Source organism: Podarcis gaigeae, assembly GCF_964106915.1.
Source record: "Podarcis gaigeae genome assembly, chromosome: 7".
Taxonomy (NCBI): Eukaryota; Metazoa; Chordata; class Lepidosauria; order Squamata; family Lacertidae; genus Podarcis; species Podarcis gaigeae.
Window position 1 is genome coordinate 87,074,837 of NC_139683.1, and position 25,730 is coordinate 87,100,566.

Consider the following 25,730-nt stretch of genomic DNA (forward strand, 5'->3'; position numbering starts at 1 on the left):
ATGCAATCAGGAAGTTCTTCCTAACTTTTGGTCTAAACATTTTTTTCTTGCTACATAGGCTCTTTCATTCATATCCTACCTTCTGGAACAAAAAACACACACATTTACTCCATACTCTAAAAGTGTCAGCCCTTCAAATATTTCAGAATGACTATCATAAATCTTTTTTCCAGGCTAAACACACCCAACTCCTTTCCTCATAGGACTTAGTCTCCAAGTCTTTGTTCACTTTCCATGAATACATTCTAGTCAGTCAATATCCTTCTTGAATTACAATGCCCAGAACTGGACAGAGAACTCTAGATGAAATCTGACTAAAGCAGAATAGAGTGTCATTACATCTTGTGATCTGGACAGTATACTTTGGTGCATCAGTCTTCTTAACTACATTATGACTTATGGTTTTAACTTGTGATCTACTGAAACCCTTAGATCCTTTCACATGTATTGCTCACATATCAAACAGCACCCATCCTACATTGTTCCTACATAAATGCAGAACTTTACAGTTATTTCTTTTGAAACTAATTTTGTTTGCTTCGGCCCAATTCTCCACCCTATCAAGATCATCTCTGATCCAGTCTCTGTCTTCTAAAGTACAGTACTAACTACTCCACCCAGTTTGGTATCACCTTGATTCCCTTGACTTCTTTGTCCAAGACATTTATAAATATATTTAGCGACACTGGGCCTAAGGTGTCCCTGTGACACCCAACTTGTCTCCAGGTTAGCAAGGAGTCATTGATGAGCACTCTTGGGATACAGTTTTTCAACCAGCTACCAACTCACCCAGTAACATCATCAAACCACATTTACCAGTTTCCTAACAAGAATATCATGGGGAACTTTGTTAAACGATTTCCATGGGCAGTTCCTGGAATCAATTCCACAGCTCCAAAAGACACAAGGCTTCTTGATTATCTTGATCCTGTGTGACATTCTTCCATGTGCCCACCTCCTGCATCTAGTTTTCTTCCTCTTCCTTAGAAATTGATCCTTCCTTTTGTCCTTTTGAAAGTATTTCCTGTGTTCCAGCTAGAAATCATTCATTTTCCATGATGAGCCAAAGATTGGGTGGGCATGTCTCAGCCCTTGCACTTTCTCTTCCAGCAGCAATACCAGCTTGCGCCTGCTGCAAGTTTTATACATCCTCAGACAGGAAAAAGAACAAAGCACAGACATTGCATGTCAGCACAGCACCATGCTCACTGGCCATGTTTTGTGGCTCTCTGTGGTATTCCTGGATTCCCTTTCAAACTTTTCCTTTAAACTCTCAATTAAAATTCTTCATTTGCTGATCCTGTTTGCTTTCTCTACATCATGATTAGTTCAGAGACTCCAAATGTGTCAGGAATGAATGGGTCACATTCAATGCTAGTCCTACTCAGAGAAGACCTATTAAATTATTAAGACATGACTAACTTAGGTTCATTAATTTCAATGGGTCAATACAGAGTAGGGCTTAGTTGAATTCAACCTAGTGACTCTTCTTTTTGAACTGATCCCCCTGTCCTAGTTGGAATAACCTGTTTCAGCGCTCATTGATACAGTGAGGAAGTGTTATTTCTTTCCAAACTCTATCTTTTTCAGCCTCTTAAACTGTCAACCTTTTATGTAGCCTGTTTACAGGTTTTGATGATTAAAAGGCATATAAATTCTGTTAAATAAAATAAAATAAAAATGCACCAAATCAAACTTTTTTTTTGGGGGGGGGGGTGATAAGCAATTAATGATGGATGTCAAGTTCTCTATAGTTGTACCTGATTTCAACATGAATGGCTGGAACTACAGGCCACAGAAGGCCAATTATTGCAGGGAAAGAATATGACACTTTGCTATTCAGAACACCTTTGCACACCACTCTTTGTATGGGGAAGAGGCAGGATCATGCTGAATGTTTTTGTTAAATACAAAGCCAAGTTGCTTTTCCTTTTCCTTGTATTTTAGTGTTATAAGATGGAAGGGGTTCTGCATGCCATTTTTCAGTCCCCTCCAATCCCGGTAGTTTCACCACTGTAAGACAAGATTCTGTTTGGAACAGAGGTCAAACCAGTCTCTTTGTTAAGTTAATGACTCTCGCCAAGTCTGTTTTGTATCTCTTTGATGAGATACAAGCATTTGGTTGCCACAGAAACTGCTAGCTAGAGGTGCTTCCAGAAGTGGCCTAAAGTGAGGCTGGCTTTCTCCCTCCTTCCCTGGCTGGAGCTGATGTCTTCTATGAGTGTAAAAAAACAATATGCCTTGGCCAGTATCACCTGCAGGGAAGATGCAAAGTCCTGACTTGCTCTCTGTGCTCAGTCCAAAACTATGACAGGGGTGGGCAGGACCTAAGGGATGAGCAGGATCTGTTACAGTGTTAATGCTGTGAGGTCTTCCATGTTACGCTCAGCCCACACATACTGTAGGTGGAAACCAGGCATGTTTAAAGTCCATTTTGGGGGCCTAATCCGGCCCCTGTGACAACTTATTTCTTGGGGTAAAATCCTTCTTGGGGTAAAACCTCAGCAACTTCAACCCTAAAAAAAAGCTCAACAAGTTCAATCCTTTAAAAAGGTCAACAACAAATCTGGCCCTCTTTGAAAAAAGTTTGGACACCACTGTACAGAACATTATGTCACACAGATGCCACCATCTCCACTTACCTTCATTCTGAGGAAACCAAGTACATGGTATGTGATGGGACCCCTGAAATTTCTTGCCGCTCAAACAGTGGATATAACAATCTTTTTTCTAAAGATCTTTGTTTTTTCGATGTAATCATTTATTAATGTTGATATTTCTGCATAGATAATGTCTATTGTTGTAACCAATTTAGTTGATTTAGGTGTTCATGTGTCTTTCAGAAGCCTTGCATCACCTTTTCTTCCACACCATGGAAATTTCTATTTTCACCCACACCCTTCAGCACAATTAGATCCAGCTGACCACTGTTAAATTGTTTCGTAGTTAGGAAAAATTATTTTATGTGATCAAGTCCATTACCTTCATATATTTTAAAATCTTTATGCTTTAAAGGCATCAGATAATGGTACACGGTATAGAAAAGTATAATGGATAAAAACAATGTTTTAAAAATTTCCACAGGCTGATCTGATATTTACATTATATGCATATTGTGGACATATTAACAGAAAAACTGTCCTACCATAAAAGCAATTCTAAGAACATCAGAGACTCACCTGTCCAGAAGAATCTGGGACCAGCTCCTTTGTATTCCCTACCTGTCCAGTCTCTGCAAAAACAGGTATGTTGGGGCTGAAAACCATGAGGTCGCTTTTGGCATTGGAGTCTCCTGTCACGCCCCCCAAGATGTGACTGTGACGATTTGAATAGGACCAGCTGCCCACCTCACTGGCACACACCAGCGTGGCTGTTCCAGGACCATACACCATGGCCTCCTTAGGCTGGCAATGGCACCGCAGGGCCATATATGCAATGATGGCCAGCAGGAACAAGCTGGACACTGCACAGATGGCTATGATGAGGTAGATGTTCATGTTATCCGCCAGGGGATTGGGGCTCCCTCCCCTTCTGGGAAGGCGGGCATCAGCTGGGAGGGCTTGGGCACTGGCCACCAACGAAATACTCAGCGTGGCAGTGGCTGATAAAGCGGGCTTCCCATGGTCCTTCACCACAACCAGCAAACTATGACTGCTGCTGCCCTCTGCCTCCTCCAGGGCACGTGTTGTACTGATCTCACCACTGTACAGTCCCACCCGCCAAAGCCTACTGGACCCCTCATGCATCTCATAGCGCAGCCATGCGTTGTAGCCCGAGTCAGCATCCAGGGCACGAATCTTGCCCACCACATGCCCAGCTGTCAGGGGGACCACCAGCAGCGTGGGAGCCTCCTCTACTGGTACAGTCACAGCTGGCACATTGTCGTTCTCATCTACCACAAAGACTTGCACCGTCACATTGCCACACAGGGAGGGCAGCCCAGCATCCTTGGCCCTCACTTGAAACTCCAGCAGCTTCACCTCCTCATAGTCCAAGGGCTGAAGAGCATAGAGCTTCCCACTCTCCGAGTGCACCGAGATGTAGCTTGACAGGGGCCAGAGCTTCTCGTCCAGCCAGTAGCTGATCAGGCTGTTCTCAGCCACATCTGGGTCCGAGGCAGACACCGTGAAGATGTGAGCACCTGGTGGGTTGTTCTCCTTCACAAAGACTGTGTAGGAAGACTGAGGAAAAGCAGGAGCGTTGTCATTCACGTCGCCAATGGGTACCATCAGGGTGCTGCTGGTTGATAGTGATGGAGTCCCTTGATCCTGGGCAGTCACTACCAGCTTGTATTCTGCTTCCCGCTCCCGGTCCAGGGGCTCAGCCACCACCAGAGAGTAGTAATTCTTGAAAGTGGACAATAGCTTGAAGGGTAGGTGGGAGGGAGTCACAGAGCAGCTCACTTGCCCATTAGCCCCAGAGTCCCTGTCTGAGATGCTGATCAGAGCCACCACTGTCCCTGGTGGGGAGTCCTCTGCAACTGGCACAGATAGTGACTTCAGTGACATCTCAGGGCTATTGTCATTCACATCCAAAACTTCTATCAAAAGTTTACAGTTCCCTTCCATCGGTGCATGTCCCTTGTCAATGGCTTGTATTTGAATTTCATATAAATTCACTTCTTCAAAGTCTAATTTTCCTTTTAGCCTGATCTCCCCCGTATTCTCATCAATCTCAAACATTGTTGTGGGTAAAGACGTTTTAAAGCGGTAAGTAAGCTCCTTGTTAATGCCCTCATCAAGATCTGTTGCTTGTAACTTTGCAACAAGAGTCCCAACCGCTGAACTTTCCAGTAAACTCACTTCATAAACTGACTGATTAAAGACAGGTCTGTTATCATTAACATCCAGCACAGTTATCACTAGCTGTACTGTTCCTGTGAGTTCTGGTTGACCCCCGTCTGTTGCTGTAAGCAATAAATGGTGCAGAGAGATGTCCTCTCTGTCCAAAGTCCTTTTTAAAACAAGCTCTGGGAGAAGGCTTTTAGCTTGCTTATCCTGAGTGTCCAGAGCAAAGTATTCATTTGAGCTGATCCTGTATGCAATAAGGGCATTTTTACCAATATCAGCATCTGATGCACTCTCTAAAGAAAAGCGAGAACCATATGTTGTTGATTCTGATATAAGGAGACTTAACTGATTAACAGAGAAAGTGGGGGCATTGTCATTTATATCTTTGATCTCCACCTCTACATGGAAAACCCTCAAAGGTTTGTCCACAATCACCTCCAGGTGAACAGCACACAAAGGGTTCTTGCCACACAGCTCCTCCCTGTCTATCCGGGAGTTAACAAACAAAATGCCATTCTGAACATTTACCTCAAAATAGTTCCTATGATCTGCAGACTCCATCCTGAACATCCGAGGCACCAGCTCATCCATCTCCAGCCCCAGATCCTGGGCAATACGGCCCACAAAGGTGCCATGCTGGGATTCCTCCGGCACAGAATAATGGAGCTGGCCGCTCCCCATTTCCCAGGCTGTGTGAAGAAGAACCAGCTGCAGCAGCCTCAGCCTCCCCAAGGAGCCTGGTTTCCAAACATCCATTTTTAAAAATGCATCCGGAGCACAGAGGAATACACACAGTCTTGTTTCTTTCAGGAGTACAAATAGATAGAAATTGATGTGTGTCTACCTTAAATGTTCATTTCTGTTCCTATGTTGAGCAGTCATGATGGTTCATTACTTGCTGCAGATCTCTGCACAAAGGAAGGAGGAGCTGACTTTTCCAGTCCTCTGACACCATTTTTTACCAAACAGCGACACCGTGTGATTGAACTTTTAAATACTGAAAAGATTGTGTACTTGTCATCTGACCTTAGGCATTATGTTATAATGTATGTTATAACTCTGATTTCACAGAACTCTTTCAATTAAGTAAATTTTACACTGCATTTTAACTTACTAGCCATCCAGCTTTCCTTTAAAAGGGTTGCTGGCCTTGGGTATTTTGATGCATGTTCAGTGATGGCATTGACATGTGTAGTAGGGTAGTAGAAGTTTGCTCTGGCAGGATAGCTGTTTCAGAGCTGCTTTGGTCCATTTTAGGGCATTAGTTTTATTTGCCCTAGATTGTGGAGATGGATATTCTGCAAATTGTCTGCAGTGTTCTGCTCTGCGTTACTTGGAGAGAGAAAATCTTGGGCTCATTCATACTTAGCACCAGAGGTGTGGGACCTGTTTCATTGAAGCATTTGTGTGGGAAGGAACCACATCATTGACCACACCAATTTCATTCAAGCACACATTCCTAGAATAACATAATTGGGGAACAGCTCTTCCATTATTCACCCTGAATACCATTTGTCTAATTCAGCCAGGTTCTGTGATTAATAACTGCTTAGTTGGCTTGTGTCTGAGGGTTTATGCTCTTTCCAGGCACAGTCCACACTTTAAAGCTCTTTGCCTGAGTGTCCCCCACTTTTTTAACTTCAGAGCTTTCCCTGCGAAAACCTGCTCTTTAAAGCTCAATCACAGCAAATGGCAATCCACAGAAAACCTGAATTGACATTTGCTCCTACTGAGCGCTAAAGAGCGGGCTTTCATGAGGAAAGCTCCAGGGCAAAAACAAATGCTTGGACACAGAGTTTTTAAGCATGGACTTGCACCTGGCAAGAGTGAAGAAAGGCTAAGTGTGGATAAGGCTTGAGTCCTTATAAATCAGTGGCTGACTTTTCTGATTTTCACACCAAGCCTGGGCAGCTGGGAAAATTGCCTGGAAGCAGCATATGTTATGTTGTGCCAAAACGGTTGCACAGAATAAAGGAAAATATATCATGGTGCTCCCACATTTCTCTTAGGGGACTAAGAGATTTTTCCCTACATGACAATAACCAGAAAGCTGAGACTTCAGCTTGAGTGCAGATCCATCCAAAACAGGCTGAACAAATGTACTTTCATCTTGTCTAGATTAAGCCCACAACCCTCCCCCTCCCTCACCAGCCATTTGACAACCTCATATATGCCTTGGGAAAATACAGTATAATGCCATCTACATAATCAACATAAGGCCACCTTAAAGAAAAGGCTACAAACAACATGGAATCCAACCCCCTTAGCATCTACAAGTTGCTTTTCTTCCAGTTCAAGTTCTTATTCTTATTCTTTAGTAAGGTAAGTCATGTTTGCTGTTGTGTAGTTTATTAAAATTACAAAAAAAAAATGCAACCCTTTGTGAAGGCAACCCCAGATTCTAGGAAACTTTCAAAAGGGAAGAGAAGGTCCCTATTTACACCATACAATATATTATGTCGATATGAAGATGTACCTACCTTGTAGATACTGAAATTACTTCAGGCATTTCTGCTTTTCTGTTAGATGGTTATATGAGATACATTATTTATGCTCAATTAAGTCTATTGGAAGTTAATGCCAGTTTTTTATGTACGCAGTTATTTACCATATACAAAGAGATTATTTTTATGGAATGGGGTAATTTTCCTTTCCAGCTTCTCAATGTGCTCTCACTAGGTGAGTCAGTAGTATGACGTGATGGTCTGCATTGGTCTACCAAAAGGTCATAGGTGCATCTTTTATGCATCTCCAGAGCTTGTCCATGCATTGGCTACGCCTGTATTGCCACATTTTAAGCCCTATGATTTGATTTTGCAGTGAATAACTGGCAAACAGCTTCTGCCCTGAGTTGAAATATTAGGAGATAAATGCAATAGAATAATTGAAAAATACAATACTTGCTGAAATATGTACTGTGACATTCTACAAAATGAGAAGAGAAGAGAAGCATGTTTTTATCCTATTTCATTCAATCTTTTAGAATAGATTCTTAGTTCTGGTTAAGATTCGTTCCATTGTTTGTTTTAATCTATTTTGTAGCCAGACTTCTCTTCTTCCAATTCCATCTATGCTTTAAGAAAAATTAAGCAAAATTAGCCACAGTGTGTGTGAGCAGAAATATTTTAATTCTGTCTGATGGCTCTGCCAAGAACTTTGATGGTTGTAGTACACCTGTAGCACCCCTGTGCAGAGCCTCTTTGAATAGAAAGCTCTCTGAGAAATGACCATTGATGTTACTTGAACTATAGATCGCACTACACAGTGTGACGATGACTTTAAAACAACTGACTTCTATTCATTCTTAAGAGCAAATGTTTTAGAATAGTTCAGTCCAGCTGATCAAAAGCTTTTTCAGTATCTAGCATCAAAGGTGTATAATACGTTATATTTAGCATATGCTTTATATTGTCAGTTAGTTCCTTACAAAAGGGAGATTAAAGGTAGTTTTGCCCTTTCCCTGTCTGCAGATTCTGCATCCAAATCATGTACTACAAGTTGCCTTCCTCCCTGTGGTATTAAAAATGCATATATACCAGGGTTCTTCTGGAGAAAGTAAAAATAAAAAGGATACCTTTGAGCACATGCAGAACACTCATCCCTCAATATGGAGTACACTAAAAGCATGATCAGCTGGACACAATACAGTGTGTGAAAGACATCCTTCGAAGACAGAGGATATGGCATGGTATCTGTGTCAGAGAAGGTAGTTATACTACTCTCCCTCTAGGTTAGATATTATATTCGTGTTGCTCAGTTACTTCCATTTTTCATTTATTACTTGTCAATCCACACCAAAATATTTGCATAACATTAGAGTACACTATAATCAATTTACAAATAATATTCAGAAAGATGACACCTCTTCAATCTTAAGATGCGGTTTCACAAGCCTTTTTCCAAAAACCATTTCAAGGAAGCATCCTCAACATCAATTATTTCAAGAGGATGACGTGATCGCCTTATTCATGACATCCTGGTTTCCTTGTGTGTTTGGCAGGGGAGAGAGGTTAAAGCAAGAAGGGGAACTAAAACTCAATTCTCCCTCACTATTTTATTGGCCAGGTAGAATGCTCATGCACTGAGAAAACATCAAAAGTCATTTTCACAATACAACAGGAAATGATTTTTTTTCTTTCATTTTTGCTATTTTGTTAGGCCATGAAAAAGAGTCTGATGCTGTCCCATCTGAAGGGGGCAAAAGATAAAAACCAGATTCATGAAAACCTCATAAAGGAAGTCTTATGCTTTTTTCATACCTCTTATTATAGCGCATAAATGTTTGTATCATTGCTATTAGACCAAAAGAGAAGCCCAAAAGATATTATAAACCATTAAAATCCATTAAAATGTCTTGGGGGCAACAGGTAATTACTTGTTTTAAAAATAAAACAGATGAAAATTATATACACAAATATTATAACACAAATATGCAAAATAAAATAATTCAGAAAGGGCACTAACCATTGCACAGAGCAGATCCTGCTGCTTCCCATTCTCCACAATGGAAGGAATACCAGGACTGAAAACCATCAGATCGTTTTTGGCACCAGGCTCCCCAATCGCAGCTGCCAGGATGTGGCTGTGGCGATTTGAATAGGACCAGCTGCCTACCTCACTGGCACGAACCAGTGTGGCTGTGCCAGGGCCATACATCACAGGCTCCTTGGGTTGACACTGACATCGCAGAGCCATGTATACTATAATCACAAGCAGGAACAAGCTGGATACTGAGCAGATAGCAACAATCAGGTAGATGTTGACATTGTCCACCGATGGCTTTGGACTCCCTCCCATTCTAGGAAGGTGAGCATCTCTATGGATTACCTGAGTGCTTGCCACAAATGACACACTCAATGTGGCTGTAGTGGACAGTGCTGGCTTCCCATGGTCCTTCACAAGCACTAGCACACTCTGGCTGCTGCTGCCCTCCATCTCATCCAGGGCGCGTGTTGTGCTAATTTCACCACTGTACAGCCCCACACGCCAGGGGCCTCTGGTTGCCTCATGCAGTTCATAGCGCAGCCATGCATTATAGCCTGAGTCAGCATCCAAGGCATGGACCTTGCCCACCACATGTCCAGCCAAGACAGGGGCTACCAGCAGAGCAAGGGACACCTCTTCTGGCCTAGATACTGCAGGCACATTGTCATTCTCATCCACCACAAAAACTTGTATTGTGACGTTGCCACATAAAGGGGGGAACCCAGCATCCTTGGCTCTCACCTGGAACTCCAGCATCTTCACCTCCTCGTAGTCCAAGGGCTGCAAAGCATAGACCTTTCCACTCTCCGAGTGCACCGAGATGTAGCTTGACAATGACCAAAGCTTCTCATCCAGCCAGTAGCTGACAAGGGCATTCTCACCTAAGTCTGGGTCTAAGGCAGACACCGTGAAGATGTGAGCACCAGGTGGATTATTCTCTTTCACAAAGACAGTGTAGGAGGGCTGAGGAAAAGTAGGTGCATTGTCATTCACATCACCGATGGGCACCACAAGGCTGCTGCTAGCTGACAGTGATGGAGTCCCTTGGTCTTGGGCTGTCACCACCAGTCTGTATTCAGACACCTCTTCACGGTCCAGGGATTCAGACAACACCAGTGAGTAGTAATTCCTATAGGTGGATACCAGCTTGAAAGGAAGGACAGTGGGCCACAGAGAGCAGGTCACTTGTCCATTGACCCCAGAATCCCTGTCTGAGACACTGATTGAGGCTACGACTGTCCCCAGTGAAGAATCCTCTGGAACTGGTACCAACAGGAAAGTCACTGACACCTCTGGAATATTATCATTCACATCCATTATTTCTATTAAAACCTTGCAGTGTCCAGACAAGGGGTAAGCACTTTTATCTGTTGCTTCTGCTCGAATTTCATACGAATTAGTGTCCTCGTAATCCAATTCATTATTCAGTGTAATTTGTCCAGTATTTGGATCTATTCTAAACATGGTACTTGATTTAGGTGGGATTACACTACGAATAGAGTATGTAATGTCTCTATTAATGCCATCATCCAAATCAGTGGCATTGAGCTTAACCACCGATGACCCAATGGAAGCATTTTCTAACATTTGTACCTTGTACACTGACTGGTTAAAGACAGGAGGGTTGTCATTCACATCAAGCACTGTAATCACCAGCTGAATTGTTCCTGTTAGCACAGGTTGGCCACTGTCCGTGGCTGTTAACAGCAAGCGATGCACAGAAATATCTTCTCTGTCTAACGGCTTTGTTATTACAAAGCCTAAGGAATTATCCTCACTGCTCCTTTGGAAATCTAACATGAAATAATCACTGGGGCTGAGGTGGTAAGTTAACTGTGCATTTGTACCAACATCAGCATCTAAAGCTCCCTCTAGAGGGAAAACGGATCCTGCAAGTCTTGATTCTAGAATAGACAGATTTTCCTCACTTGCTGCGAAAACAGGGGCATTGTCATTTATGTCTGCAATCTCCACGTCCACATGGAAGATCCTCATGGGGTTATCCACAATCACCTCCAGGTGAATGGCACAAACAGGGTTCTTGCTACAAAGCTCCTCCCTGTCCATCCTAGAATTCACAAACAAGATTCCATTTTGCACATTTACCTCTAAATAATCCTTGTGCTCTTTGGAAACTATCCTGAACATCCGAGGCACCAGCTCACTCACCTCCAGCCCCAGGTCCTGGGCAATGCGGCCCACAAAGGTGCCATGCTGGGATTCCTCCGGCACAGAATAATGGAGCTGGCCACTCCCCATCTCCCAGGCTGTGTGGAGAAGGACCAACTGCAGCAGCTGCTTCCTCACCGAGTTGTCTCTCCAAGGAACAACCATCTCAAATATATTCCTTTGAATCCCCCTCCGTTATGTGTAATATTGGAGTGGGGGTTGGTTAATCCAGCTTGCTATTATCCTTTGTGCTCCTTCACTTTTGGTGCTGCCTATTTTCTGATGACAGCAAGGAGGAGGAGCTCTCCTATGAGTCTGCAAGAGGTATTTAACAGTAAAGAGTGACACCCTGTGAAGAGATTTAAAAATGCAATTCTTGCAATATTTGGTTGGGCTTTTTTGTTTTCTGGTGTTCTGTATTCTTCTAGTTTTCTTATGCTTCTTTAAATGTATGTGAATACAGTCATATTTATCTTTGTAATGATTTGACATAAGATTTATGTGTATGTGGATATATAATTATTCCTGTGTGGCAGCAGTTTTTTAAGACCACATTCCAGCCTTTGAGAATTTCCATTCTTAAAAGTTTGTGTTGTACAAAGGTGAGTATGTTTTCATTCATATTAAAGAAATGTGATTCACTTTAATAGTGGGGAAGAAAGTGGGGATAGAGATGAAAGAAAAATGGGAAATGTGAGAAAAAGAAGCACTATGGCCATGATTGATCAAGTGGAACATTGTTACATTCCAAAAAGATAATAGCATGAGAGCCAAAAATCACAGGTTCCCCAAACTACCAAAGAGGATACAGTGGTTGTACCTTTTCTTCACTGTTCTTATTTACATACTTTTGCGCCATACTGCTTCTGAGCGCAAATATTTTCCTATATTCTTCAGGTGGATACACTAACAGTATGATAACACACTTTATTTGTGCATTCTGTGGCATCCAATTTGGGTATGTGCTATGTCAAGAATCTGTATAATATACAAATATGACTTATGGATCTAAGCTCTCTCATGAAAGGAGCTATCCCTCCTATTTGTGTTTCGCTGTTTTAGACCATGCAGATGATATGCCAGATGATATGCTTGTTGTTGTTTAGTCGTTTAGTGGTGTCTGACTCTTCGTTACCCCATGGACCAGAGCACGCCAGGCACTCCTGTCTTCCACTGCCTCCCGCTGTTTGGTCAAACTAATTTCAGTAGCTTCGAGAACACTGTCCAACCATCTCGTCCTCTGTTGTCCCCTTCTCCTTGTGCCCTCCATCTTTCCCAACATCAGGGTCTTTTCCAGGGAGGCTTCTCTTCTCATGAGGTGACCAAAGTATTGGAGCCTCAGCTTCAGGATCTGTCCTTCTAGTGAACACTCAGGGCTGATTTCCTTCAGAATGGATAGGTTTGATCTTCTTGCAGTCCATGGGACTCTCAAGAGTCTCCTCCCGCACCATAATTCAAAAGCATCAATTCTTCGGTGATCAGCCTTCTTTATCATCCAGCTCTCACTTCCATACATCACTACTGGGAAAGGCTAGTAATTTGAATTACTAACTCTTGAATGGTGTGCTAATGAATTTGTTGCTATTTTCATTCTGTTTGCTCTGCCAGTGTCTGGCCTGGGCTTCAAGAACAGTAAAACGTAATTATGGCTGCCAGTTTGTGAGTGATGTGGTTGAGCATGTTTAGACATTGATGTTATCACATATAGCTTTGTTCTGGTTTTGGAGATCCGCACATATCCATTGGCAGAAGAGCTTTGCTTTTCTACTGCAACCATGTAAAGGTCCTTCAGCCTTCTCATTTATGCTTTCCTGCTCCATAGGCTGAAGTTCCTTCTTCGTCTTCCATGTGATGGCGAGGGGCAACCACTGCTGGGCATGAACACAGCCCTGTGTTTGAAACTAGTTTGACTTTGATTCATCCCAGGAAACATCTTAGATCCACAACCAAGTCAAGAAATCATTTGAGAATTTGTCAGTCAGTTCTAATCTCAGTAAGATTTTTAAAATCAAGTTTAGTGGTGGTAGGGCCTTCAGTCCCAATGCTGGCATAGCTGGTTTATCTGGAATATTATGACCTAGAGCCCAGCATCTTTCATTGTACCTATTTATGACACTACACATCTCTATCACCTGGAGAGGACGACCCATGTGGTCTCCTGTTTTCACTTATACAATGTTAGTTTTATGTCCTAAGATATTCTACTGCATTTCTCTTAGGGACAGAGTTTACAGCTCCAGTGTTCATCTCTTCTTTTACTGATGCTTCCTTGAGTCTTGTGTGTATTGTGACAAATGTTTTCTAAACACTATGTGTGGGTGTCTGCAGGCAAGCTGTAGTGTTGCATCTTGGGAGAATCCTGGACGCCCTTTGCTTGCCTGCCTGCTGGGACAGGTTTGCTTACGGTACTTCCTATGTATCTTCCATAGAACTGGGTGTTTATCTTGTGTTAGATGGTGTGAGGTACATCTCTTGCAAACATGGAGAGTTTATGTGTTTAATGAGAATGTTGCTATTGCCTTCTTGCATGATTTGGCAGGAGGTTTGGCTTGTGAGGGAAGATCACATTTCTCAGAGGCAAGAGAGTCCATGTAGATGAGAAAATAGGTTTAAGAATGAAAAAAGTGGAGTTGGAGTTTTAATAATGTGTGCTCTTATGTATCTAATATAGAGTTTTTATACATTTAAAATATTTCATTAACAACTGAGATGAAGTAGGCTAACTGGGTTCCAGATGCTATTACCTAAACATAATTACTACAATATTATTTCAAACAGCAATGCTGCACAATAACTTTAAATCTCTTTTCCTGACCAAAGCTCAAGGCATTCTGCAAAGCTCAGTGTATTCTTTAATTTCCTGGTCAGAGCTCAAAATATTCTGCATGACTATATATTCAAGTAACATGTTTTATAATGAGCAGAAATTATTCCATCAAGTTGTGTCCTGTGCTGGAATTCCCTGACCCAGGTGGCTAATCTATAACCAAAGCTATATAACTCTTCTACCACCAAGAAAATGAACAGATCCTTTTTAAACATTGAAATCATGCTATTATATCCAAGTGAGTATTTGAAACATACTCCCAAGACAGGTACATCACATGACAAACTGAAATGAATAGTAGAGACTCACCTGCCCAGATGAATTAGGGACCACCTCCGCCATAATCCCTACATCCCCATTCTCTGCAAAGACAGGAATGTTGGGGCTGAAAACCATGAGATCACTTTTGGCTCCAGCCTCTCCACTCGCTCCTGCCAAAATGTGGCTATGGCGATTTGAGTAAGACCAACTGCCCACTTCACTTGCACAGACCAGCGTGGCTGTGCCGGGACCATACACCATTGTCTCCTCTGCTTGCCTGTGGAATCGCTGAGCCACATATAAGATGACTGCAAGCAGGAACAAGCTGGACACTGAGCAGATGGCAATGATTAGGTAGATGTTGACATTGTCCACCAGGGGTCCTGAACTACCTCCCATCCTGGGAAGATGGACATCATTGTGGAACATCTGGGTGTTTGGCACCAGAGACACACTCAATGTAGTTGTAACTGATCGCGGTGGCTTCCCATGGTCCTTCACCAACACCAGCAAACTATGGCTGCTGCTGCCCTCTGCCTCATTCAGGGCACGTCTGGTACTTATCTCACCACTGTACAGTCCCACTTGCCAGGGGCTACTGGTCAATTCGTGCAACTCATAGCGTAGCCATGCATTGTAGCCTGAGTCAGCATCCAGGGCATGGATCTTGCTCACTAAGTGGCCAGCCATGACAGGGACCACCAGCTTGACAGCAGCCTCCCCTTGCCCAGATACTGTTGGGTCATTGTCATTGTCATCCACCACAAACACCTGCACTGTCACATTGCTGCACAAAGAGGGCAGCCCAGCATCCTTGGCCCTCACTTGGAATTCCAGCAACTTCATCTCTTCATAGTCTAAGGACTGCAGTGCATAGATCTTGCCACTTTCTGAGTGCACCGAGATGTAGCTTGACAGCGACCAGAGCTTCTCATCAAGCCAATAGCTGACTAGGGCATTCTCAGCCACGTCTGGATCTGAGGCAGACATTGTAAAGATATGGGCACCAGGTGGATTATTCTCCTTCACAAAGACCGTATAGAATGGCTGAGCAAAAGCAGGTGCATTGTCGTTCACATCACTAATGGGCACCACTAGGCTGCTACTTGCTGATAGTGATGGAGCCCCTTGATCCTGGGCCACAACCACCAGTCCATACTCAGCCACCTGCTCTCGATCCACAAGTTCAGCTAGCACTAGTGAGTAGTAATTTTTGAAGGTGGGCACCAGCTTGAATGGAAGCCCAGTGGGCCACAGAGAGCAGCTCACTTGCCCATTGGATCCGGAATCCCTATCTGAGATGCTGATCAGGGCTACCACTGCCCCTGGCGAAGAGTCTTCAGGCAACGGCACTAGCATGGACTTCAATGACATCTCAGGAGCATTGTCATTTACATCTAAAATTTCAATAAGGATAGTGCAGTGCCCAGACAAAGGTGGGCTACCTCTATCTTTTGCCTCAATTTCAACATTATACATATTAATTTCTTCAAAATCCACTTTTCCTTTTACCCTGATTTCACCTGTATCTGACTGTATACTAAATATATTGGAAGGAACATTATTACTGAAGGAGTAGGTGATTTCCTTGTTACTTCCTTCATCTAAGTCTGTTGCATTGAGATGAATAACCAATGTTCCATCTGCCACATTTTCTAACAATTTCACCTTATAAACAGATTGATTAAATACAGGTGCATTGTCATTTGCATCCATCACAGTGATCTCAAGGTGGACTGTGCCTGTGAGTTCTGGTTGACCCCCATCAGTAGCTGTTAGCACTAAACGATGCACAGGGATTTTCTCTCTGTCCAGAGGTTTATTTAAAACAAGTGCCAATGATACACTCTGCTGGTCATTTATTTTTTCTTCAACAACAAAATATTCTGTGGAATTAAGCTTGTACTTCAGTTGAGCATTAACACCAACATCTGCATCTGAGGCTCCCTTCAGAGGAAAACGTGTACCAGGCAGCATTAATTCTGCAACACTGAGGGACTGTTTACTTTCCAAGAAAACAGGAGAATTGTCATTTATGTCCTTGATTTCCACCTCTACATGGAAGACCCTCAGAGGCTTGTCCACAATCACCTCCAGGTGAACAGCACACAAAGAGCTCTTGCCACACAGCTCCTCCCTGTCTATCCGGGAATTAACAAACAAAATCCCATTCTGGACATTTACCTCAAAAGAGTCCCCATGATCTTCAGACTCCATCCGGAACATCCGAGGCATAAGCTCCTCCACCTCCAGCCCCAGATCCTGGGCGATGCGGCCCACGAAGGTGCCATGCTGGGATTCCTCAGGCACGGAATAATGGAGCTGGCCGCTCCCCATCAACCAGGCTGTGTGAAGCACGATCAGCTGCAGCAGCTGCTTTCTCCCCACGGAGGAAGAGTCACCCCATGGAGCAACCATCTCAGAAATCTTTCATATAACTCTCCTCTTTTATGAAATATATCTGGAAAAAACATTGAAAGAATCTAAATCCAGCCTGCTGATATATCTTTTCTTCCTCCAATTATAGGAACGGGAATGATCTCTGGTGATGACAAAGCAGTGGAAGAGCCTTTTGTTCCCCTTTTATTCGCAGCAAGTTACTTAAGCAGAGAGCGACATCATGCGACTAGATGGGAAAGTACAGTAGATGTTTATATTGTGTGTAGTTTTGGAGAATGTTTGATGTCACCAATTTGTTTAGTAAAATGAAAATCAAGTTCAAATGAATGATAAACAAGATGTTTTTCTTGAAAATGTATTTAATATATTCAAAATGTGTATTTTCATTTGCTGGTAAATATGGCTTCTTAAATACACTTGCCCCATCATTGAATGTTTCCATTTTTTATGCCAACATATGACACACGTTGGCACCACTAGCATCTTTCACTGCTTGGAGATCAGGGTGTGCATGACAATACAGTGGTTGTTGTTGTTTAGTCGTTTAGTCATGTCCGACTCTTCGTGACCCCCTGGACCAGAGCACGCCAGGCACTCCTGTCTTCCACTGCCTCCCGCAGTTTGGTCAGACTCATGTTTATAGCTTCGAGAACACTATCCAACCATCTCGTCCTCTGTCGTCCCCTTCTTCTTGTGCCCTCAATCTTTCCCAACATCAGGGTCTTTTCCAGGGAGTCTTCTCTTTTCATGAGGTGGCCAAAGTATTGGAGCCTCAGCTTCACGATCTGTCCTTCCAGTGAGCACTCAGTGCTGATTTCCTTAAGAATGGATAGGTTTGGCACCAGTTCCATGCCTACTTTTCTCAAGTCAAGGAAGAAAGACTGCTAAGCAAAAGAGCAGTTATCAGCACCACTTCATCTAAACGCCAGTTCTTCTAGGCTTGCAGTTCCATGAGGCTCTTTACTATTATTTTCTTCTTCATGGTCTCTGTAATTGGCTCATACGCATTACCTCACTTTGAGAGCACATTGCTAGAATTCCTTGATCAATGATGCAAACAACCTCATGAACAAAATATGAACTTCAAGGCGAAGCAGGAATTGGATCTAAGACTGAGAGTAGATTGCAGTTTTTTACAGAGTTGTGGAGACAATATGATAGAACTATGAACATGTTCATGTGGGCCATTCCCTGGTAAGAGCCCAGATGAAAAGTCAGAATGCTGTCCCTCATGCAGAAGATGGCAACTTAAATCCTCGTTGTGGTGCAGGTCATGAGATTGCAATAGATGTTGGATTCCATGTCTGAAAGGGACACAAGCCCCCACTGGCAATCTTTTGCCCAGCGCCTTTATCTGAAAGTGCATACTGTACCTTCAAGTTCCAGATTGGTAGTCATGTTCTGCTATTCAACTAATATAGGAATGGCAACTTTCAGAAACCAATGTGAGAACACTTTCCTAGGACATTCTGCTGATCACCTTAAAGTTTTCATTTTTCAACAAAATAATTTTGAGGGATGGCTCCAGTGTGAAATTGCTGAAATGGAATGTCTTACTAAGCCAATCTTGAAGGATGTGGTACCTCATCTTGCCATTCTCCACAGTATCTCTGTATTATCAGACCTACAAAGCTCCCAACAAAGACTAACTCCACACATGTATTAGAATTGAGATATTGATCACATTGAGCATTTTCCTTCACCTTGTCCATCTTTAGGCACACCACCAAATACCTTTGTGGATAATTCCCATTGTGTGATCTGCGTCCAGTATGAATTGTTTTCATTCTTCAAAATCCAGAGCACCTTCCACCTTTACATCTGCAGAAGTCTAGTCTACTAGAAATAATGATTAACAAATCTCATTGAATTGTTGCTCTCCTAATCACTTCCATGTTCTTTGTCCATATCTGCTGCGTTGATCAGAAGTTCCCAAGTAAACTGAAGATATTCCAGTCAAACCCAGGAGTGTTCTCACTGGAATGCAGTGCAATAATGTGCCAGACCTTTGGGAAGACCTGACATCTCTTACTATTTACTGGAAACTTCAAATGGTATCTGTCTTTGTCCAACAACTTTTCAAAAGCTAAAAATAGCATATTATTCTGTCCACCACAGTGCTCTACCTTCTTATTTGTTTATTCTTTTTAACAATTTGCAAATGGGGCACTCACTATTAGCAGTTCAGTTCTGAGAAGCAATATCTCTTTTAGAGGGAAACTGTGTGACTTTATCATCAATACTGAGGATTTCTATGTCCAGATAATACAATGCAAGAAGATTTTCAATCTGAAGCTCAAATTTTAGTACTTAACTTACTGTCTGACCACGCAGCTCCTCTGTTGTCCACTATCATGCACTAAGCTGCAAATCCAGATGTTTTCTTGCATTTAACAACACAATAGGCAGTTTGTCAGCAGTTAGGTTTCTGGGATCCTCTTCTGCAATAGACTCACTGGCAATACAGGGCTCCAAATCCTCTGGGATCCAGCAGCAAGCTTCTCTGGCTAGAGAGACGCACACTATGGCAATGCACAGAAAACCGAATGGCAGCCATAAGCCCGACATATTAGGTTGCCTGGTTTTTTGTAGCAACAGAAAAACAGAGGTTTGCAGTATAATAATTTCCTTCTTCTGCTAGCCCTACTCTCTTGCTATTTCTGTCTCTAGCTATCCATCAGAACAGCACGCAAATTCTGCACTCAAATTCTACGAAAATACAATCGTTTTGCTCTTCTTTCAGCTTGAATTCTGAGCCATTAAAAGATTCCCTTTGCCAGAGTGGCTGGTTCTTCCTTTCCAGTCGTGGACAACAGCAACACCTAGCGTCTAGATCACTGCTGTGCTCCAGACACTGCAAACAGCGATGCTCAATGTCGCTTAGATGATGTCACAGGTTTTAGGCTACTGCGAATGAGCAACAATCTGCTCTGGCGTTATAATCTATGAACTACTTTTACAAACCTCTATCCTTGGTTTATTAATAACCAGCTTATATAGTCATTATTCTATATAGAGTGATTGCCTTGCACCCTACCCCCTACTTTTTAAGTTTTCCTCTTTGCCTTTAGTAACTTTCAGTAACACTCTGATGTAGTGGACTCATGTCTCAAGGCTTTCTGCATTAGAACCGCACTGTGGGACAATCTTGTACTAAAGTATGCTGAAGGTGCCCATCAATAACTCTTTTTGTTCAACACAAGTTATGCTCCTTAATTCACCAAAGGTGCATATACTATGTGTAGAAATGATTTGATTTCATATTTTGCAGCTGGATAAATTATATATGAAAATTATTTTATTATATCCTGTAAACACATTTAAATGTATTATCTCTAGAATTATGATGTATTTTAAAAAGTCAATATGCCCAAATGGAACCCATTTTTAAATATTTTGCATGGGGGTGGTCCTGCGTATATCGTTGGCACTGTTCTTTGATGCATTGTCCTTTTATTATTATCTTGCAGTCATGATTGATAGCTCACTGAAAACAGAAACTCTATGTGTGGCTGGGGTTAAAAACAGTAAGGCAGATTCCATGCTAGAATTAGGAAAGGGATTGAAAATAAATCTATAACAGGGCAATGTCTGGAATATCGGTCAACCCTAATCCATCATAAAGAAGGAATAAGGTGCAGGAAAAACATATCCAAGTCTCAAATGGTACACCAACTAATACTTTTTATTTTAGAGGAAAAGATGATCCAAGGTAGGCATGACAGAAGTTTACAAAATCATGTAAGATGTTAAAAAAAAAGGAGGTACAGTGGTACCTCGGTTTACGAACTTAAAACTGTTTGGGAAGTCTGTTCTTAAACAAAAGCTGTTCTTAAACCGAGGCACGCTTTCCCTAACGAGGCCTCCTGCCGCCAGTGCCCTTCCACCGTTTGGCTTCTGTTCGTAGACTGGGGTAAAGTTTGCAACTTCCGGTTTTGTGGAGTTCGTATACCGAATAGTTTGTAAACAGGGCTGTTCTTAAACGGATGTACCACTGTAAAGCTATTTTTTTCTCCCTCTCCCATAATGCTGAAACTCAGGCTTGTCCATGCAATAGCTTGAAGAAGGTTTGAGGAAGGGATACTTTTCAAACAATTCATAATTTATGAAATAATGAAATTTATGATATTTGCTGCTAGATGTGGTATTGGCCACTGGAAGCTGGGTTATACTTAAGGAGACAGTGCACAGTTAATTCACAGAGGCTAAGTTAGCATAAAAAAGAAAGGACAGTGACTAGGTTGCACAGGTGTTGGCAGATGTGCAATGGCAGCCATTTTACATAAACCACAAGATTATATTTACTGCAATTAAGGGTGACCAGTGAGGGAGCCAAGCTTGCAAATGATACCAAATTGTTCAAGGATGTTAAAACAAAAAGGGATTGCGAGGAGCTTGTAAAGGATCTCTCCAAATTAGGCAAATGGGAAAATGGCAAATACAATTCAATTTAAGGAGGTACAAAGTGAGGCACATTGGGGAAAACAATCCTAATTTCACATATATACCAATGGAGATGAACTGGCAATGAGTCACCAGAATGTACCTTGCGATTGTGGAGGATAGCTTGATGATGATGTCAACCCATTATGCAGCAGCTGTAACAAAGACAAATACCAGATTAAAGATCATTAGGTAAGGGATTGTAAATAATAGTGTCAATATCATAATACTGTTATATACATCCATGGCTATACTGTGTACAGTGTACTGCGATTGTCACCTCACCGCAAAAAAAGGTACTGTAGAGCTGGAAAAGTTGTAGAAAAGGGCAACTAAAATGAATAAGAGTTTGGAGCACTCTCAAATGTGCAAAAATTACATTTCGGGCATTTTAGTTTGGGAAAAATGCAAGTAAGAGAGGACAGCATAAAGCCATACAAAATTATGCATTTTGTGGAGAAAGTGGATAGAAAGAAGTAAGTTTTAATTTTTAAAAAAATACCATTTCACAAGCCTTCTTGGAGTTGAAAAAGGGAGCAAAGCAGCTCCAGAGAGAGGGAGTTCCAGAGCCTATGCTCCACAACACATGTCACCTTTCACCTTCCCTTTCCCACATTCTCACCAACTTCAGTTCAGCTGTGAATCAGAACTGCTCCAGATGATCTTAGTGGGCAGGGAGAATCGTATGGAAGTATATGTTCCACACTTCCCAAACTGAATAGACCCTTACATGTAATAACCAGCATTTGGGGGTTGCAAACAAGCCTGGCAGCAGGATTCTACACCTGATGTAGTCTCCAAACATTCTTCAAAGGCAACTCCAGGCAAAGGAGGCATGCACAGCAGCTCCATACAAAATCTGAGGCACAGGGCCAATTGGGGGTGATCTGTACCTTGGCAAAATGAAACAGTGCTCCCACAAGATGTGGCATGAGGAAAATTCCAAGGTCTGTGGGAGGGTGAAGCTTTCTTTCCATCAGAATGGAAAGCGGAAGTGGAAACAATTTATAAGGTAGCATGGGGGCCACGACACTCCAGCCCACAGGCCTAAATACCACACACACACACACACACACACACATCTGTTGTTGTTGGTAACCATCTGCTTCAGTGTAGCAAACCAAAAAATGCCTTATCTTCTGAGTCTTCGACACGAAAACAGAAGCAAGAGGAGTTAGGAGTCCAACGTTGTTTATTGCAAAGCAATAGGTTCAGCAGGTAGGCCACAAAATCTGAACACCCCCCAATGCCTGGGGGGGTCATTTATAAGTTTCTAGACAAAGGATTTCAATTTCCACCAATCATATACATTATTACCGCATTTCAAGTTGTTAGACCAATCATATGCATAAAGCATTTGCTGCTTCTGATGAGTAGGCTGTGGTTCCCACCATGTTTTGTTATGACCTTGCATGAATACATTGTGTTAGTGTGAATGTTGGGAACCTGTGTTACGTGTATCCATTTGCGTTATGTGGCAACTTATGTTCTTATGATTAACTGAGGATGGCAAACTTGCAGAATCAGCTATTTCTTAAAATAACAGGCTACCATAACTTCTCTATTAGCACACTCAAGAATTTACAGGGGTACACATTATCACATTTATTGTGGCCCTTTGGTCCACTGCCACATCAGGAGACAATGTAGGAGTGCACCTTTGGAGGTGAAGTCAAACTGTTGGAAGGTTACAGTGACTTCTGAGGTTGTAGAGACTGATACGGGAGAGACATGTTTTGAGGAAGCTGGGGCAGATGAAGGCGACCGGTTGCGTTGCTGCAGGGGCACCATGGCATTTATTCTCTCTGTTCTCCTCCCAGTGGCCATTCCTCTTCTGGTCACTGTGACGGATGCACGACCTGACTGTCTCCGGGCCCTACAGTCGTCTGCAAGGGATTCCCACACGGCAGGGTTGATGTTGCCAGTCTTCACCTCACGTTTGCAGAGATCTTTGCAAGCAGAGCTGGTCTGCCAACAGGCCTAGTGCCAGCTCCCTGTAAAGCACGTCCTTGGGCGTCGTCTAGGGCTGCCACCTGTCCTTTAAAATATAGGCTTGTTCTGTTTGGGGGGTACAGGGTCCCTTGTTCCGTTTGGAATGCCTTTTGTTACGTTTTTGAAGACATAAAAAATAAAAATTTAACGTTTGTGCACTCACCCTAATTTGCTTTTCTTGCGCTGCCTAGTTTGCTAGGCACCTCGGCAGTTGAACCCGCCCTCCAAAGTTGGCTGATTGACGCTCCAGGCTAGCCAATAGAGCTCTCCAGGCAGCAGGCTCTTCCGGGTTGGGCAGAGCTCTTTCCAATGGCTCTGAGAGAAGGAGCGAGACGTTTCCCGGAGCAGCAGCTTCTGCTTGCAAAGCTCAGTCTCCCTCTGCCTCTCTCTGTGTGTTTAAGGATCTCTTGGCTTATTTCCCCCTCAAGAAGGGATAGCGTGGAGGCTTCTTACATTTAGAGTTCTGTTGCTGAAATTGAAGGGTGGTATAAAAAGTTTAATAAATAATCATCCATCCATCTCTAGGCATTAAAGCACCATAACCTTCACATATTGAACCTCTCAGGGGGATGAGAGGTTATGCGAAGCCTGTTAGGATGTTGGAGGCAAAGCTATGTGAGGAAGAGAAGCGGAATTTGTTGCTCTCTCTCTCTCCCCCTACCCCTTTCTTCCTTTTTGGCTGGGTTTCTGCATTTACCATCCTTCTGGCAAGCAGAAATTCAGCAGGTGTGGACATTTCCTTTCAATATTGTTGGAATGTTTGCAGTTACTGATAGCTTCCGTTTCATCATTGTACAGTCATACCTCAGGTTACAGACACTTCAGGTTGCGCATTTTCGGGATATTGACGCGCCGAAACTTGGAAGTACCGGAACGGGTTACTTCTGGGTTTCGACCTCGCGCATGTGCAGAACCACTAAATTGCACTTTGCACATGTGCAGAAGTGCCAAATTGCAACCCGCGCATGCGCAGACGCAGCACTGCGCGTTGTGAACGTGCCTCCCACACAGATCACGTTCGCAACCCGAGCATCCACTGTAATGGATTGCTTTGAAGTCATTTCTGCACCAGGTAATTTTTAGCCCACCAATTCCCTCCTAACCTGTCCCTTATTTAGCCCGACCAAGGCGGCAACCCCATGATTCTCCAATCCTCCATTCTTTGCACATGACCAAGCCAACATAGACATTGCTGAGATAGGAGTGTGAACTTGGGCTTGGGAGAGCACATCTTTGATTGTGACTCTGTCCTGCCATTTGATGCCCAACTCTTCCTGATTCAGTGAAGGCATTGAAGCATAGCTCCTGACAGTTGAAAGATGTCCACGATTTACTTCCTTAAAGCAGCATGCTCAACACACAAGCCTGGTAGATCTTCATCTTTGTATTGGTCATTTGCATCCCATTCTCCAATATCCTTACGGAGAGGCCAGTCATTGCTATAGCTGCCTTGCCAATATGCTTGTGTAGCTCCATCTATAGAGAGGTTGCTGGTTATGGTGGAGCCCAGGTAGACAAAATCATCCACCACCTCAAGCATGGAGTGCTGGTAACCAGAGTGTTGGCCTTTTTCAGGCTGATTATATGACATCAGTTGTAAGGCTGCCAAAAAGGGTTTTGCAGGCACTACCAATCACCTAAATCATGGTGTCTGTAAAGCCCTCCACAAGTTAGCACTTTTAAAGGGGCTTCACTAGAAGCCCCTTTCAGAGCAATATATTGCACAGCTGGTTGTTGGGTCTTCAGAAGCCCTTTCAAAGGACTGTATAAGATAGTGCTTTGAAATAGTCTTGCACAGGCCTGGCTGTCAGGTCTTCAGAAGTCTCTTTCAAAGTGTCATGTGTTGTGGGATTTCAGAGGTCCTCTGATGTCTTTGTGACATCGGATGTTTCACAGGTGGGCCATCCTGACTGAGACTGTTGGGAGTTGTAATCCAAGACATCTGGAGGGCAACAGGCTGGTGAAGTCAGTTACTACTACATTGGTCTCTCAGGCTACAAGGAACATAACTGCATATTGTAAGCCTAAAATATGAAATCTGGAAGCTACGACCACCACCCCTTTCCAGGAAAACATTGCCTTTTATGTGTCAAAATTTATCAGCAATTACAAGTCTCTGCTGGTTGTTTGCATGAAATTTGTGAGAACTAAAAACAAGACCAGTTATCCGGCGCTGGAGGAGTTCAAAACCCTACTTTATTATTATGCAACATTTACTGACTGCCAGAATTGAGTAGAGCTCAGTGATTATCTAATGCATTTAAAAACTGTACAAAACGGATGGGACAAAATATCTAGTGGAATTGCTGTTATGCTCCCACTCATTCAGAGATGCTGATTAAATGGAAAGAAAGTCACCAAAA

At 42.8% G+C, this 25,730-nt stretch overlaps 1 protein-coding gene across 2 annotated transcripts in view; it reads right to left on the bottom strand.

The window, feature by feature from the left end:
- The window catches only part of LOC310848848 (protocadherin alpha-C2-like), a 198,538-nt gene extending 178,870 nt beyond the window's left edge, over nt 1–19,668 (bottom strand). Inside the window, exon 1 of one of the 2 annotated variants that reach the window (XM_083748391.1) lies at nt 14,581–19,668. In XM_083748391.1, the coding sequence (XP_083604517.1) occupies nt 14,581–16,950 (2,370 nt within the window). In that variant the 5' untranslated portion in view covers nt 16,951–19,668. Of the gene's footprint in view, nt 1–9,254; nt 11,726–14,580 lie in introns of those variants that run through there. The other variant, XM_083748393.1, reaches the window with a different exon arrangement.
- Between the last annotated feature and the right edge of the window lie 6,062 nt (nt 19,669–25,730).